The sequence below is a fragment of the Acipenser ruthenus genome, chromosome 33, assembly GCF_902713425.1.
Source record: "Acipenser ruthenus chromosome 33, fAciRut3.2 maternal haplotype, whole genome shotgun sequence".
Taxonomy (NCBI): Eukaryota; Metazoa; Chordata; class Actinopteri; order Acipenseriformes; family Acipenseridae; genus Acipenser; species Acipenser ruthenus.
The window spans coordinates 4,960,650-4,975,589 of record NC_081221.1 but is presented as its reverse complement, the minus strand read 5'-3'; the positions used below and the strand labels follow the sequence as shown (position 1 = coordinate 4,975,589).

Genomic DNA, 14,940 nt, shown 5'->3' with positions numbered 1-14,940 from the left:
AAGGCAAGCGCTTCCACCAGGATATACTGGACTTTGAACGCCGCTACCAAGGACAGTATAACGAGAACATGATGGGAGACTACATTTGGGGGCTGATTCGTGAAAGTGATTTACAGTATAATCGTAAATCTCGAAAAACTACTCACTTCTAAATCTTTTGTAGTCATTTTTGTATTACTTTAGTATAAATACATGTTAATTTGGATTCATATGTTGTTTTTTTCTGACTTTATGTGAACGAAAAGACACAAATTCGCCCGTTTTCTCATTGGAAATAGGTAAATTTCAAAATATCACTGTCCTGGTCACAAAAGCAAAGTTTGTGGGGAATAATAGCCATTTTCTATACTTTTGAGGCATAAGCAATTAGGAAATAACACTTACTACCCAGGAACAAAAATTGTGTTACATAGTGTTATCAATGTAGAAAGACTTACTGTGTGGTCCACTTATCAATTGGAATATGCTGACTGGCAATAGTTAGGGTGAGCAGATTTTCAAAGCTCAAAACCAGAACACATTGTTAAATAATTGATAAGACTAATTAAGCCATTTAAATGTATAGGTTATTTTAATGGTTATTTAAATAGCCATCCTCTCACTCTTAGTATTATCTTTTTTTTTTTTTTTTCTTAAGCAGCTAGCTAAATTCAGTACACTCCTGGTTGTATAATTTGTGGCTAATACGTTCAAGTAGCCATATTCTGTTACACGTATTGCATACTTTTATATTGAGTTTATTAATAATAATAATAATAATAATAATAATAATAATAATAATAATAATAATAATAATAATAATAATAGTAAATCAGTAAACATACATTTATGTTATGACATTTTTGCTGCTTTCTTTTTTTACTCACTGCGTTAGGCTCTATTGACATTGTTGGTGTAGTTTAACCTGCTCTGTCTGGGCAAAATCCAGCCAGAACCGAACAGCTACAAAATTACCGTAGTACACACAATTGTAGATTCATATTGAATATAAACTAAATGAAAACACACGCCGCACTGAGTTGCAAGCACATACGCCTGTGTTAATCACTTTATAAAAATAATGTTGTTGATTACCCTAGTACCTTGTTTTTCTGTTTTATTTTGTTTTCACTGCAGGTGCCATAAACTAAAAGCGGTTGTTTACGTTATTTTGACAAAAGGTATTTAGAGTGTGTCGCACTACATGAAGTGGCTAAAAACCGGGAGTTTTTTAAACATTTTGTGTCACCCTAGCAATAGTATACAGATTGATATTTAGTTATCTGTCAATGTACAGTTCATACTATTAATAGACACAGTGCACACTGTTGTAATGCTTGTAATCTTGGCAAACATCCCCAAAAGATTTAGGGGATGTTAGAAGTGCCCCAGGCATAAGTTCCTGCGTGCCATCTACAGTATGCTTATAGAGTAGTTTTGACAATGCTTAAAATCTTCACGTTAAACAAACCGTTTTGATCTCTGGGCAATACAAAAGCATTCAATCCTACACAAAACACAGGCAGCAAGAAGGATAGTAGTGGATGTTAATTACAGTAAGAATTTCTGTTACAACAAATGGAGACAATCAAGGAAGAAATACTGGGAAGCTCATATTTGATTCAGCCAAAGACCAGAATAATAGAGCAGTACAGAATATACATGGAAGTGATGAAGTTGACAAGGGCATTCTTGAACTCATATTTACCAGTTTTGGGTACTTGACTACATGGCAGACCTCATGAAGCTGAAAGGGAGAGGGGGAAAGCAGCAAAACATTGGTCACGATACATATTTTGAGCTACATTATGTAGGGCACCAAATGCTTGAATTATTTAACTTCTTGAGCACCTCTCTTTGGGCAAGAACTTCAAAAAGACTAATTGTTCAGAGGTGATATTTGTAGTCACACTGCTCCATATATTACCCTTTCACGTGCAATACCCTTTTACTCAAAGTTATCATTGGCATTGACTACAGGAGTTTGCTGTGCTAGTCTTATTTTTGAAGCTTTATGAATGGTGAGTTAAGCTCTTTTCCACCTAGAATTGTCTATTTACGATTAAGTGTTTTCCCTTTGCACCACTGTACCTAATACATCCTTACTCTGTACACAGTTTCTTTTGGAAGAAGGATTCCTGACCTATGATTTCAGTTCAGACTAGTTGGGGGTTAAGGGGATTACATTTGACATGCAAGTTGTATTTATCCATCTTTTCCAATTCTTCTTTTTTTCTCCACAGAGGTGTTGATTCGAGTTCAGGTTTTTGACAACAGCGACCTTTCACCTTTGGCCAACACGGTGGTGGAGGTTTATGGGAACCGTTCGGCCTTGGCGTCAGGGGTGGCAGGCAGTGATGGGGTGGTCATGGTCACGTTTCAGTACCAGCCAGGAACTTGGATCCTTGTCACTGCTTCGAAACATGGATTTGTGACCAACACGGCACCATGGCATGCCAACAGGATACCTTGTAAGTGTCCAGAGTTTATTTATTTTTTTGTAACTGTTGTTCTCTGTTCAACCATAAAATTATAACAGTCTCCCTTGACATCGTCTTGGTTTCTGTCCACTCGGAAAATGTATCCTGTAGTTATTGCTAAAATACCAATAACTCCAGACAACTAAATCATTAATGACTGTGTTTGAACGCCTAGCTCCTACCGGCTCAAATGCTACAACTCTACCAGGTGGGCTAAATGAACAGCCCTATCAGCCAAGCTAGTAGGAATTCCATATACTAGTCAATAACACTTCTCCCCCATTGCTACGACACCTCTTTGGAGAATTTATGTTGTAGTTGACCTCTGAACATGTCCTGCTATAGTGTGGTTTTTGTCTGTTGGCGCCCGTTTGTTCATCAGCCCAGTTGGGGGAAAACCAGTTCATCCTAGACTTCCTTACCCTAAGGTTGCAGACTTTGTGTATTGCCAGCTGCTGTTGATTTAATCAAGGGCAACTGATTCATTAGCCCCCACATTTCTCCCTCTCCCAGACTGTGCATTGTCAGCTAACACACCCAGGATATAAAGAAAAAAACATCTGCTTGACACTATCTCTGTTATTTCACAGCCCCACAATTTCCAACCGTGACAGTTGCTGGTTTATTTTTATTCCACTTTCATCTCCTTGATCTGAAGAGGATGCTGCTAATTGAAGTAACCCTGCAGTTCTCTGAGAGCTGTCTGTAACAACAGCTGGAAGTCACTTGTACCATACTGGGCATCAGATAGCCTTGTGGTGAAGGTGCTGGTCATTGCTACCATCTTGATAAAAGGCGACACACATTTTTGTTCTTATGATTGTGTTTCAGATAATCCAATTGAAATTTTACATGGAATTTGTTTCGGTAATCAAGGTTTTAGATAACAGGGTTTTGGATTGAATTGAGTGTCAGTTTTTATTCATTTTATCGTATTTGTGTTTTGTAATAGGGTAATCATGATTACATTAGCGGTCCATTTATTCAGCGCGTCTCAGGCGCGTCAGGTCCAATTTATTTTCACACGCACAGTTTATTTTAGACTCGCTGTTTAAAAGTATTTTTTTTTCACAGTAAAACAGGTTTAAAAGGCACTACATATCAACAGGACACTCAGTACTGCATCTCCAGCACCGCCCCACCCCTCGTTCGCTATATTTTTCAAATAACTCTTAATAATAGTACATACCGATAAATCATCTCTTGATCACTCGTTTTATCACCAAACTCCTCAATAATGTGATCCAAGTCGTTATTTTATTACTATAACATCTAAAAAGAACTCTGCAAATGTCTGTGATATTCTTTGAGCGCTGGATGCAGAAGCAGCTGTCTTGTTTGTTTATGTCCGTGTTATCTATGTGGTGTCGGGGCTATCAGTATTCATGAGATGCGCCCCCTTTTTTTTTTTTTTTTAGGCTTCTCTCAGCTCCTATCGGTCTCACTCGGCCATTGAATGGTTTTCTCTGCTTTTTCCGGAGAAAAAACTACTAGAGACCTGTTTTTTGCGTCTTTTTGATGATGTCGGACAGGGTCCGACATAGGACCGCAAAGGGTTAAAGCTCTAGCTCCCATTAATTGAGACTTTTTTTTACAACTTTTCTGTTTTTCTGTCTGCTTTTTGCTTGTTGGCTTTTTTATTTAAAGCCATACAACTGTTCTCTCCTACAATGGAGAGGAACTGAATTAAAGTATTTTTACAATGACCAGTTTAATTGCATGGCACTGAATTCAGTATCTCATTATGGACAAATTGTTTGTCTACAAGAAAAGAGAGGAACGAAACATCTTGATATCAGTGGCACTGATCCTTTTTAACTTTAGATGATAGTCAGGATCACGAGAATATCATGATAATTGTTTACTCTTCTAACCTTTTTTTGTAATAATGTTTTGGGCCACTAAGCCAAGGCAAAGTCATTTTTCCTAGCCTTCACGAGCAGTCTGCATATTTTTCCCATGTTCCCAGGGGGCTGCAGTGTTGAAAGAGCGCCTTGTAGTATAGGATCTTTCTCAGTGTTTTCAATGTTGTCATAAAATTTAAACAAATAGCAATCCCCCAGTGTCATCTAAGACCATTGTCAATGTAATACATTTGTGTTTCATCAAAATATTCACATGCATATAACATTAAGTGGACAGTTAGAATAAAAATAAGGTGACCATATGGCTCTGTGTTCAGTGGGACAGTTCAGACGTTTCAACTCGTAACCCTATGCATTGTGGTACATTTTATCTGTCAACCCAGTGCATTCTGGTATGTTTTACTTGTCTCAGGTACCATTCTTGCCTTTAAGAGAAGCAGGACTACGCTTACCAGAATGCATTGGGTTGTGAGTTGAAAAGCCTGAACTATCCCAAACTGTCTCGCTGAACACAAAGCCTTGTGGTCACCTTAAATAAAAAGGACATTTTAAGCTCTTTAGAGTGGAACAATTATAGCCTTTATTCTATTGAAGTTTGTATTGGTTTGACTCTTGTTAGAAATTTGTTAAAAGCACATCTGATTGCATTCTTGTGGTGTTTGCAGTCATTCTCAGTGGTTCTGTTGATCCAATATTGACTTCCTACTATTTTCTCTAAATCTGCCTTTACCTGGCTTTGAGCTTCTGGAGAATCCTAAGTGCCGGGACTGAATGGCCTCCCTCGTTCCATACAAATCATGTGACAATGTGACCTTTCAACTCTGTTAGCCTCGCCTACTCTCTGTGTCTGTATATGTAGAATAGGTGGAGCTAGCAGAGTTGAAAAGTCACATTGTCACATGATTTTAATGGAAAGGTTGTACATTCCCAGCACTTAGGATACTCCAGAAGCTCAATGCAGCTCAAAACCAGGTAAAGGCATTAGGAGGAAAATTATAATAACTCGTTGTCACAAAGACGGCCGGAGTGGGTGGCGTCAGACCAGATGGAGGAAATAAATAAACACAGAGATGGGGTTTTGGTAAAGCTGAGCGCGTGATTGCGCTCAGCATTTAATAATTAAACAGAACAGAACAGAAAATAAAAGGTTGGAACACAAAAACAGGACACGGCACTATACGCCAAAGTAAAAAGACAAACAAAACGCACTAAACACAAACGGTGCACGGAGACAAACAAACACGGTGAGTACAAACAAAACACTTATTATATTTATAATTACGCTTTTAACTCTCCTTCTCTCTCACCCGTTCTCCACTCTCTGAACACCTAACCCCGACTGAGTGCTACGTGTCTCTATATATACTGTTGTGCTGGGATTCAATTACTAATTAATTATTCACTTGAATCCCAGCACGTGAATTAATTCTGTGCAACCCCGTGCTCACATATTATATTTTAAATGCACGTGCGTGATGTGCAATCCCGTGCCTAAATACAAATCTACACTTTTTAAATACACGTGAAACACAGACCCGTTTATATCCCGTGTACCAATCTATACACCAACATTTAACACACGCACGCATCCATACAACACATAACACAAATGCACACAGGGGCGGGGCGCATTGCCACATATACCCCCCCTTGTGCGCAGCACACATGGCCTCAACGGCCACCTCCCCCCTTAAAAACCCAGCAGTCCAGGACAAAGTCTCGGGCTGGGAAGGGAGGCTTCAGTGGGCCCATGGCTGGCCATGCTGTCAGCACCCCTGCCGGTAGTGGCACGGCTGACAGCCTGTTGGTCCACTCCTGCAGCGAAACTGCTGCTGGGGAAAGTTGTCTCCTGACCTCTCCCCCTGTCTCTGTAGCCGGTAGCTCCCTTTGGTGGGGCTCCGACCACAGTACTGCCGGCAGTGAAGAAGCTGCAGTGGGAGCAGGTCTCCGGACCTCCCCCACGATCTCCGGCAGCGAAACTGCTGCAGTGGGAGCAGGTCTCCGGACCTCCCCCATGATCTCCGGCAGCGAAACTGCTGCAGTGGGAGCAGGTCTCCGGACCTCCCCCACGATCTCCGGCAGCGAAACTGCTGCAGTGGGAGCAGGTCTCCAGACCTCCCCCACGTTCTCCGGCAGCGAAACTGCTGCAGTGGGAGCAGGTCTCCTGACCTCCCCCACGATCTCCGGCAGCGAAACTGCTGCTGGGGTTGGTGGTCTCCAGACCTCCTCCCCCTTCTTCGTGGCCGACAGCTCCCCTTTCTGGGGCTCCGGCCACCGTACTCCCCGTGGTGGAGGTATGGGAAGTAGAGACAGCTCCTGCTGTTCTGCTTCTGGCAGTGGCAGAGGCAGAGGCAGCTCCTCTGCTCCTGGAAGTGGCAGAGGCAGCTCCTGCTCCTCTGCTCCTGGAAGTGGCAGAGGCAGCTCCTGCTCCTTTGCTCCTGCCGGTGTAGGTGGCGGAGGCAGAGGCAGCTCCGGCTGCTCTGCTCCTGCCGATGTAGGTGGCGGAGGCAGAGGCAGCTCCTGCTCCTCTGCTCCTGGAAGTGGCAGAGGCAGCTCCTGCTGCTCTGCTCCTTCCGGTGGAGGTGGCGGAGGCAGAGGCAGCTCCGGCTGCTCTGCTCCGGCCGGTGAAGGTGGGAGCAGCGTGTAGTCTCCTGCCGATGGAGGTGGGAGCAGCGTGTAGTCTCCCCCTTTTTCAGGGGACTGGTGCTGCTCTGCCTCTCTTGCAGCGGACTGGTGCGGCTCTGCTTCTGAAGGGGAAACCAGCAGGCATTCTTCCTCTGCTGGTTGTGCTGGGGAAACCAGCAGGCATTCTTCCTCTGCTGGTTGTGCTGGGGAAACCAGCAGGCATTCTTCCTCTGCTGGTTGGGCTGGGGAAACCAGCAGGCATTCTTCCTCTGCTGGTTGGGCTGGGGAAACCAGCAGGCATTCTTCCTCTGCTGGTTGTGCTGGGGAAACCAGCAGGCATTCTTCCTCTGCTGGTTGTGCTGGGGAAACCAACAGGCATTCTTCCTCTGCTGGTTGTGCTGGGGAAACCAGCAGGCATTCTTCCTCTGCTGGTTGTGCTGGGGAAACCAGCAGGCATTCTTCCTCTGCTGGTTGTGATGGGGAAACCAGCAGGCATTCTTGCTCTGCTGGTGAAGGTGGGAACAGCTGCCTCTCAGGCTTCGGATTCCCGCGGTCCCCCCGTCTGGGCGCTGGACGCTCGCGGTCCCCCCGTCTGGGCGCTGGACGCTCGCGGTCCCCCCGTCTGGGCGCTGGTTCCTCCTCTTCATACTGGGTGGGGCATATGGCTAACGTGTGCCCATAAGCCCCACAGCCAGGGCATAACTCTGCTGCGAGGTTCTTTAAAAAAACCTCCCAGCCATCATCCTCGACCTCCTCCCTTCTGGGCTGTGGACGCCCCGACTCCTCCCTTTTGGGCTGTGGACACTCGGGTTCCCCCCACTCAGGCGTAGGACGTTCGGGTTCCTCCCACTCAGGCTGTGGACGCTCAGGCTCCTCCCACTCGGGCTGTGGACGCTCAGGCTCCTCCCACTCGGGCTGTGGACGCTCAGGCTCCTCCCACTCGGGCTGTGGACGCTCAGGCTCCTCCCGCTCAGGTACTGGAGAGGGCAGCGACTGCTCCTCTCCCTCTTGCTCACTGGAAGGCATCCCTCCCATGTCTGCAGCTAGGTAACCCAGCACCACCATGGTGAGGTCACGAACGGATGCCGGGTTGTGCTGTTGCTCCCAGTCCTCCCATCGTCTCCCATCTCGCATCTGCAGTGCGTGAATAACCATGGGGAGGTCACTGGCGAAGTTCCCCTCGGGGTGCACCAGCCAGTCCCATATTTCCCGGGACGGTGGGGAACCCGGTGGCAGTGGGGGTAGAGGGGTGGCTACTGCCCCGCTGCGGCTGTCCTCCTCCCAGCCCGGCATGCAGGATGAGGGCTGCAGCTGTTGTTGCTGCTGCTGCTTCTGCTGCTTCCTGCAGCTCTTTCTTCCCATCATCGCTTTACTATTTATTTATTTTTTTTTTTTTTTTTTTTTTTTTTTTTTCACAGAACCCCCTCTCCTGGTCTGACGCTTGGAGGCGCTATAATCCCACGATGACACCACGTGTCACAAAGACGGCCGGAGTGGGTGGCGTCAGACCAGATGGAGGAAATAAATAAACACAGAGATGGGGTTTTGGTAAAGCTGAGCGCGTGATTGCGCTCAGCATTTAATAATTAAACAGAACAGAACAGAAAATAAAAGGTTGGAACACAAAAACAGGACACGGCACTATACGCCAAAGTAAAAAGACAAACAAAACGCACTAAACACAAACGGTGCACGGAGACAAACAAACACGGTGAGTACAAACAAAACACTTATTATATTTATAATTACGCTTTTAACTCTCCTTCTCTCTCACCCGTTCTCCACTCTCTGAACACCTAACCCCGACTGAGTGCTACGTGTCTCTATATATACTGTTGTGCTGGGATTCAATTACTAATTAATTATTCACTTGAATCCCAGCACGTGAATTAATTCTGTGCAACCCCGTGCTCACATATTATATTTTAAATGCACGTGCGTGATGTGCAATCCCGTGCCTAAATACAAATCTACACTTTTTAAATACACGTGAAACACAGACCCGTTTATATCCCGTGTACCAATCTATACACCAACATTTAACACACGCACGCATCCATACAACACATAACACAAATGCACACAGGGGCGGGGCGCATTGCCACACTCGTATTGGAGGAACATAATCCAGAACCACTCAGCATGATTGCAAAAAACATAAAATAGTACAATAAAGGAAATGACATTTGATGCTACTTGCTCTTCAATATATCATAGAAGTGAATCAGTCATGTGACATTTACTGGACATATCACAGGTATTTCCCCTATTGTGACCTTTACGCAATATTGTAGTCTGTACAAGAGTATCAAGAAAGAGGCTTTCCCAGATAAAACACCAAAGGACATTGAAAATAAATACCTAAATGAATCAGCCTGCCCCAGTGGTGTGCACAGATGGAATGAGTGGGCTGCACTTACAACATTTTCTTATCGGAAGCGTGACTCATTGTTTTGGAAAATTGTGAACCCCTCCAGCTGGTATTCTGGAGCAGGTGTCTGGAATCCACAGTGCAGCGCAAGGCCCACATCTGCTTTCTGTTAAAAAGTTATTGTAAATCAGAACTTGAACTTCAGTAATTGAAAATAGCGTTTTGTTCTGGAATATTTAACATTTTGTAGATACAAGCTAGTTAAAGGGTTACTTTTAAATCAAATCGTACCTAGGTGCTGGTTTGATACATTTATACCTGGATGAGCCACAGCTGGATTATTTAGAGCATTTTCAGTACCAGTACTTATTTTTAGTGTTAATCCCGGGAAAGCCACAGTGGTTGATGCAATGCCCCAGTGCTATAAAATGCTCTCAAAAATGTAACTGTGGTTTATCAAGATGTAAGTTGATCAAATCAACCCCTAGGTACCATAAATAAAGCTCAGAGAGACTTTACATGGGCTGGTTTATAATGTAACATTGCCAACATAATAATCTGACATCTCGTAACTATTTTGTATTTTAATATTTCTGAATATCTTATGGTTGAGTTTTTAAAGTTATGGATTTAAAAAAAGTAAATTTGCCATATGTAAGCTTCAGGTTTGAAATATAGTGTTGCAATGATCTGTGGTTTCCGTCAAGTGTTCTCAAATTAGGCTGTATTGACCGCATTCCAGTGTGCTTATACAATATATGCATCAACTAGAAAGACATTAAAAGGGGTTTGAGCAATGGATAACAGGACTGTTAAATGAACAATGCAATAAATCCTTGTGAAACGCTATAAAGCCAGGGGAGACTGTATTGATTTAATAAGAACACATCTGTGGAGCAGCAAAAGAAAGCAGATACAGTTACTTATAGTTGTGTAAAACGCTGAGTAGCAAGCTAATAAAGACTGGCACATGTGCATTTGGTGGCATTTCCACAAACTGGAATCTATTAAGACATTCTGTCCTCATCCAGTTACTGGGTGAATTTTAAACATGCTCCTCTCATTTGGGAATAGAGTCTTTTTTAAGAGAAAGTAGCTTCAAAGGAAATAGTTGTTTTTCATCACATGCTTTCCCTTACTATTTTATTGTGATTGCAATCATTCTGAGCGGTTCTGAGTTCTGTTGATCCAATATTGAGAATTTTTCACTAAATCAACCTTACCTGGCTTTGAGCTCATCCAGAGAATCCTAAGTGTCTGCACTGAATAGTCTTCCCATCCCATTCAAATCACGTGAACATGTACAACTATAGGTGGGGCTCACAAAAAGAATGACTGCAGTCAGTCATGCTGTTAACTATAGACTCCCATGAATGTGTTTGATTTGCATGTACACTGTACACTGACGTCTTCTCCTTATTTGCAGTGTATGCTTCTGTGAGTCTCTATCTCCTTCCCCAACGACCAGCCACCCTCATTCTCTATGATGACTTTGTTCAAGTTCTCCTGGGATCACCTGGTAGGTTTCTTAACTGTCTTATTGCACTACTGTACATACTGTAGACATATTTACATGGCTTGGGTTGGATCTGTGCTGTTGCTGCATAATAAATTGGTAAAACAACCCTGAGCTTTGTATACAAATTAAATAATAGCAAACGGTTGTATAAGCTATTGTACTCATCTTAAACCTCCCCTTTTATTTTGTCCCTTTGTAAAACCATGTTGGCATCCTCTTTAGAGAGAGCCATGGCTTATTCATCAACAGATTTGCTTTCCCCTTATTACTGACAGATCACTGTGGCACAGTGCCTCAGTCAGTCTAGACAGAGTTTAAATCTCAGCTCTGTTTGAATGCTACCACTGTCCCGGCAGTAACGAGGACAGACCTGTACATCCCATCAGATCCTGACGGCTACAGAGGGAGGCAGCTCAGGCAGCCAACAGCCTGGCTAGTCGGTCAAATGTATTATCTTCTTAAAAATGCCTTGTTTATTAACTGTTTGTAACACTGGAATTCATATGGGAAAATGAATAGAAATGTGTATTCGTATGTATTTGAAAATTCCTCCATAACAATCAATAATTTAGAAATACAAAACTATCTGTATCAGAATGTTGATTTAATCTGATTCCTCAAAAGACATTCGTGTTCTCAAATAATAATGTTTGACAACCTAAATGTTGCTGTTTTTTTAATTGTTATTGAAATACTTACTGTTGAATTAATTTAATCTGCCACTAGACTAGAGACTGCCTTTGGGTGGCATCAGGTGGGATCCTATTACCTGCTGCACAGGGAGTGTATCTACACTGTTGTTGCAGGATAAATGACCCTGACACAAAGAAACAAGCTACAGAAAAACGATAAGCTAATTATAGGTAACAGAATATTGTGTTTGATTTTAAAGCCTTGGTTATAAGCATGTTTATTTTTTACAATTATATTGTCTAACCCCTATAGGTAGCCAGGTAAAAAGCCAGAAAACCTATTAAATATATGCATAACTACTATTAACATGTCAGAATCGAATACTATTATTTTGTTGTGCCTGTAATATAGCTTGAGAAAGGGTGTTAAAAGCCTGACTTATGCCTCAGTTTCTCTCTCTCTCTCTCTCTCTCTCTCTCTCTCTCTCTCTCTCTCTCTGTTTGCTGGTAATCAATGGCAGACTTGTTGACAGACGGGAATGCATGGCTTAGGCCTGCAGGGGATACAAAAACAAAGCTGAATGTGGCTCGCTGCTGGGACACAGCACAGGGGCATTGCTAGCACAATGTCCTGCCAAAATAATGTACATCTCCAAGCAGCCATCCTAATCCACCAATTATCAATTTATTTTGAAGTAGCCATCACTCTGAAATGTATGTTTGCATTAGTTTAAATATTCAGTGGATAGTAGTCCACACCATATGAATACTGCTTCATGCATGAGCCTTGTATCATTCAAACAGCAAACTTGTCAACTACGGGCTTAGTAAACTACCCTGACAGAAAAGGTTGAACGATCCATTGTAGTCCCTTGATTTACCAAGAAGAAACCACTATTAGTACTAATAGCAGACTACAGCAATGACAACACATGGTACCATTGTACTTCAAAGCATCACCAGTTGGCGTTGGTTCATAGCTTTATGGCAGGCTATTGTATGGGAGATCATTTTAACCATAATATGAAGGTATTAAACTACATCAACACACAGCATTAGAAATTATTACAATTGCTAATCATGTTGTATTGAATGAGAAGAGACACGTTCTAAATGTTTGAGGCATGTTCTATTTGTACACTATTTTCCCCAGGGCATCATCTAATTTATATTTTTTAAAGACACCAGTGTGTCAGCCTCTACAATTACATCCATTCATTATTATCTAGAACACTTTTAAATTGGTTAATATTGTTACATTACGGGACACTGTCCCATTCATGTAGGGTGGATTATGCAAAATGTCTCCTGCCCACTTCTGTCTGTATTCAAGGGCATAATGCATTAGTTGTGTGGCCTATGGTCTCAACCCTCAGCTTCCGACTGTTTCCATTCAATGCTGAAAGAGAAGACAAAGTAACTGGCCTTGTTAGCATTTAACATTGAATTTACTTTTGAGTGAAAAAGACTTGAACACAAAAACTGTGCCGTCACTGTGGACAACAGAGGCTTTTTTTCAGTCACCATTGCCAACTCCCCCCCCCCCCCCCCCAAAAAAAATAATACATTGATTATTATTATTAGAGTAAAATGAAAAACAAATGCTGAGGTCTGATTGAACGCTATAAATGTCATTATAACCCATACACAGGCGTTCACAGTCCTATAATTCTATTATATACTACTTAATTGTTAATGTACTGTATAAGTTACAAAAAAATAAATAAATACAAACTCTAGCTGTATTTGACAATCCTGTGCATTGTGATTTTCATTGAGAAGGTTGATGAAGAGAAGAGCATTAAAAGGCTGAGATACTGTGTCTACTGCATAATCAAGGATTTGGAAGCAAGGGGTCCAAGTTGGGTAGAGAGGGCAGCTAATGACCCCTCCAGTTGCTCTGTATTTTATCACCTGCAGTGTATAGGGTAATGCATTTATAAAATTCTACTAACTTTAGGCTCAATAACTGCTGAAGTTGTATAATTCACTTCCATTAAAAGTATGGTGCCTTGGGTTAACTCCATATTGTTGTGACTTCATACATGTGGAAATGTTTTTTCAAAGCCATAAACAACACAGTCTGCTTTAATTATTTTTAATTGGATTTTGGAGAAAATTCACAGAGTATTCACAGCATATAACAAGCACAAGGCAGTGTGAAGTAATACAGCCTTAAAGTTCAAAGCTTTATGATTTTTTTTTTTTATAATGTCTCCCAATAAAGCCAAGCACTAAATGGCATTCACTTGACCACTTCACAAACCACTTTGGTTGATGTAACATTCACAGCATAGTATGTCTATGAAAACTCATTTTAGTAACAAGAAAATAGAAAGGCAGCTCTCCCAGTGACCTTGACCTCTGGCCTAATCTGGCTGCCATATTGTGGTCATGTGACTTTTTTGGCTTTGAGATGATGGAGACCACACATTGGGATAATACCCAGCTAGAGTATATTCTCTGATTCACAGCGTCACATTTGTCAAGCAAACTAACAAAGGCACAAGCCAAAATACTTGTTTCTTAGAAGTTTTATGTCCTAACCATAATCAACCTTGACCAAATTCTAGGCATTCTGAAGTTATGAATAAACAGTTCTCTAGATGTAAAGCAAATGCATGTGACCAAGCATACTGTGTGTGTGTATATGTACCTCCAAAGGAGCCTCCACTAATATAATAACAAATAAATGCATTTTGAGGGTCACTATTTTTTTTTTCAGCTTGGACTCCATGCCCTAAGCTTCATTGAAGGCATTGAAAATGTACTGTATTTTGTCTGGGCTTGAACTAGTCAAAGACAGACTATAAGGGTTGATGGTAATTCGTTTTTGAAAATATACTGTACAGCAGTTGCCATGGTAATAATGCTAGGAGACCGTTTTGCTGTCTGGGTTTAAATAAATATTAATTCTGCTTTTCTCCACTTGGATGGTGTGAAAGCCAATCTTTACCCTCCATCTTGAGTGAAATGAGTTTGAAAAGACTTTTGAACACAGTAATGAATGGAGCATAAAACCTGAATACATCTGTAACAGGGCGAGCAGCCCTGTACAGGGTTTGTTTATTTTAGAACGGGGTTTCCCCCTCCGCCCCTGTGCAGATTATTGTTTTGTTTTATGATTTATTATTGTGTTATATTTATGACGGCGAGGTGCCTTGTGTTCTGTATTTAGTTATTGTATTCTGTGAGGGTGAAGCACCGCAGGTTTTGTTATTGTTTTATTTAAAATGTGTTCTGGCAGAGACGAGAGTGGGTACTCGTCCTCTGCCAGGAATAATTAGAAAACCTGTGCAGAATGTGACCGGGGGATTATTAAATAATTAATAGGTAGGTAATCCCTTGGTCACTAAAAGCACATAAAAGTCTGCAGCTCTGGGCACTCGTGGTGGGGTATATGAGAGAGTGGAGAGAGTGAGAGGAACGAGATAAAACGAAACTTAAATTAATAATAGACATAGGAACA

General features: G+C 42.1%; 1 protein-coding gene across 2 annotated transcripts in view; it reads left to right on the top strand.

Moving 5' to 3' along the window:
- Positions 1 to 14,940, top strand: part of fam171a2a (family with sequence similarity 171 member A2a) — an 83,893-nt gene that overhangs the window by 38,077 nt on the left and 30,876 nt on the right. For both annotated transcript variants that reach the window (XM_059006774.1, XM_059006775.1), the window contains exons 2-3: positions 2,223 to 2,450; positions 10,747 to 10,839. In XM_059006774.1, coding sequence (XP_058862757.1) covers positions 2,223 to 2,450; positions 10,747 to 10,839 — 321 coding nt within the window. The remainder of the gene's footprint in view (positions 1 to 2,222; positions 2,451 to 10,746; positions 10,840 to 14,940) is intronic.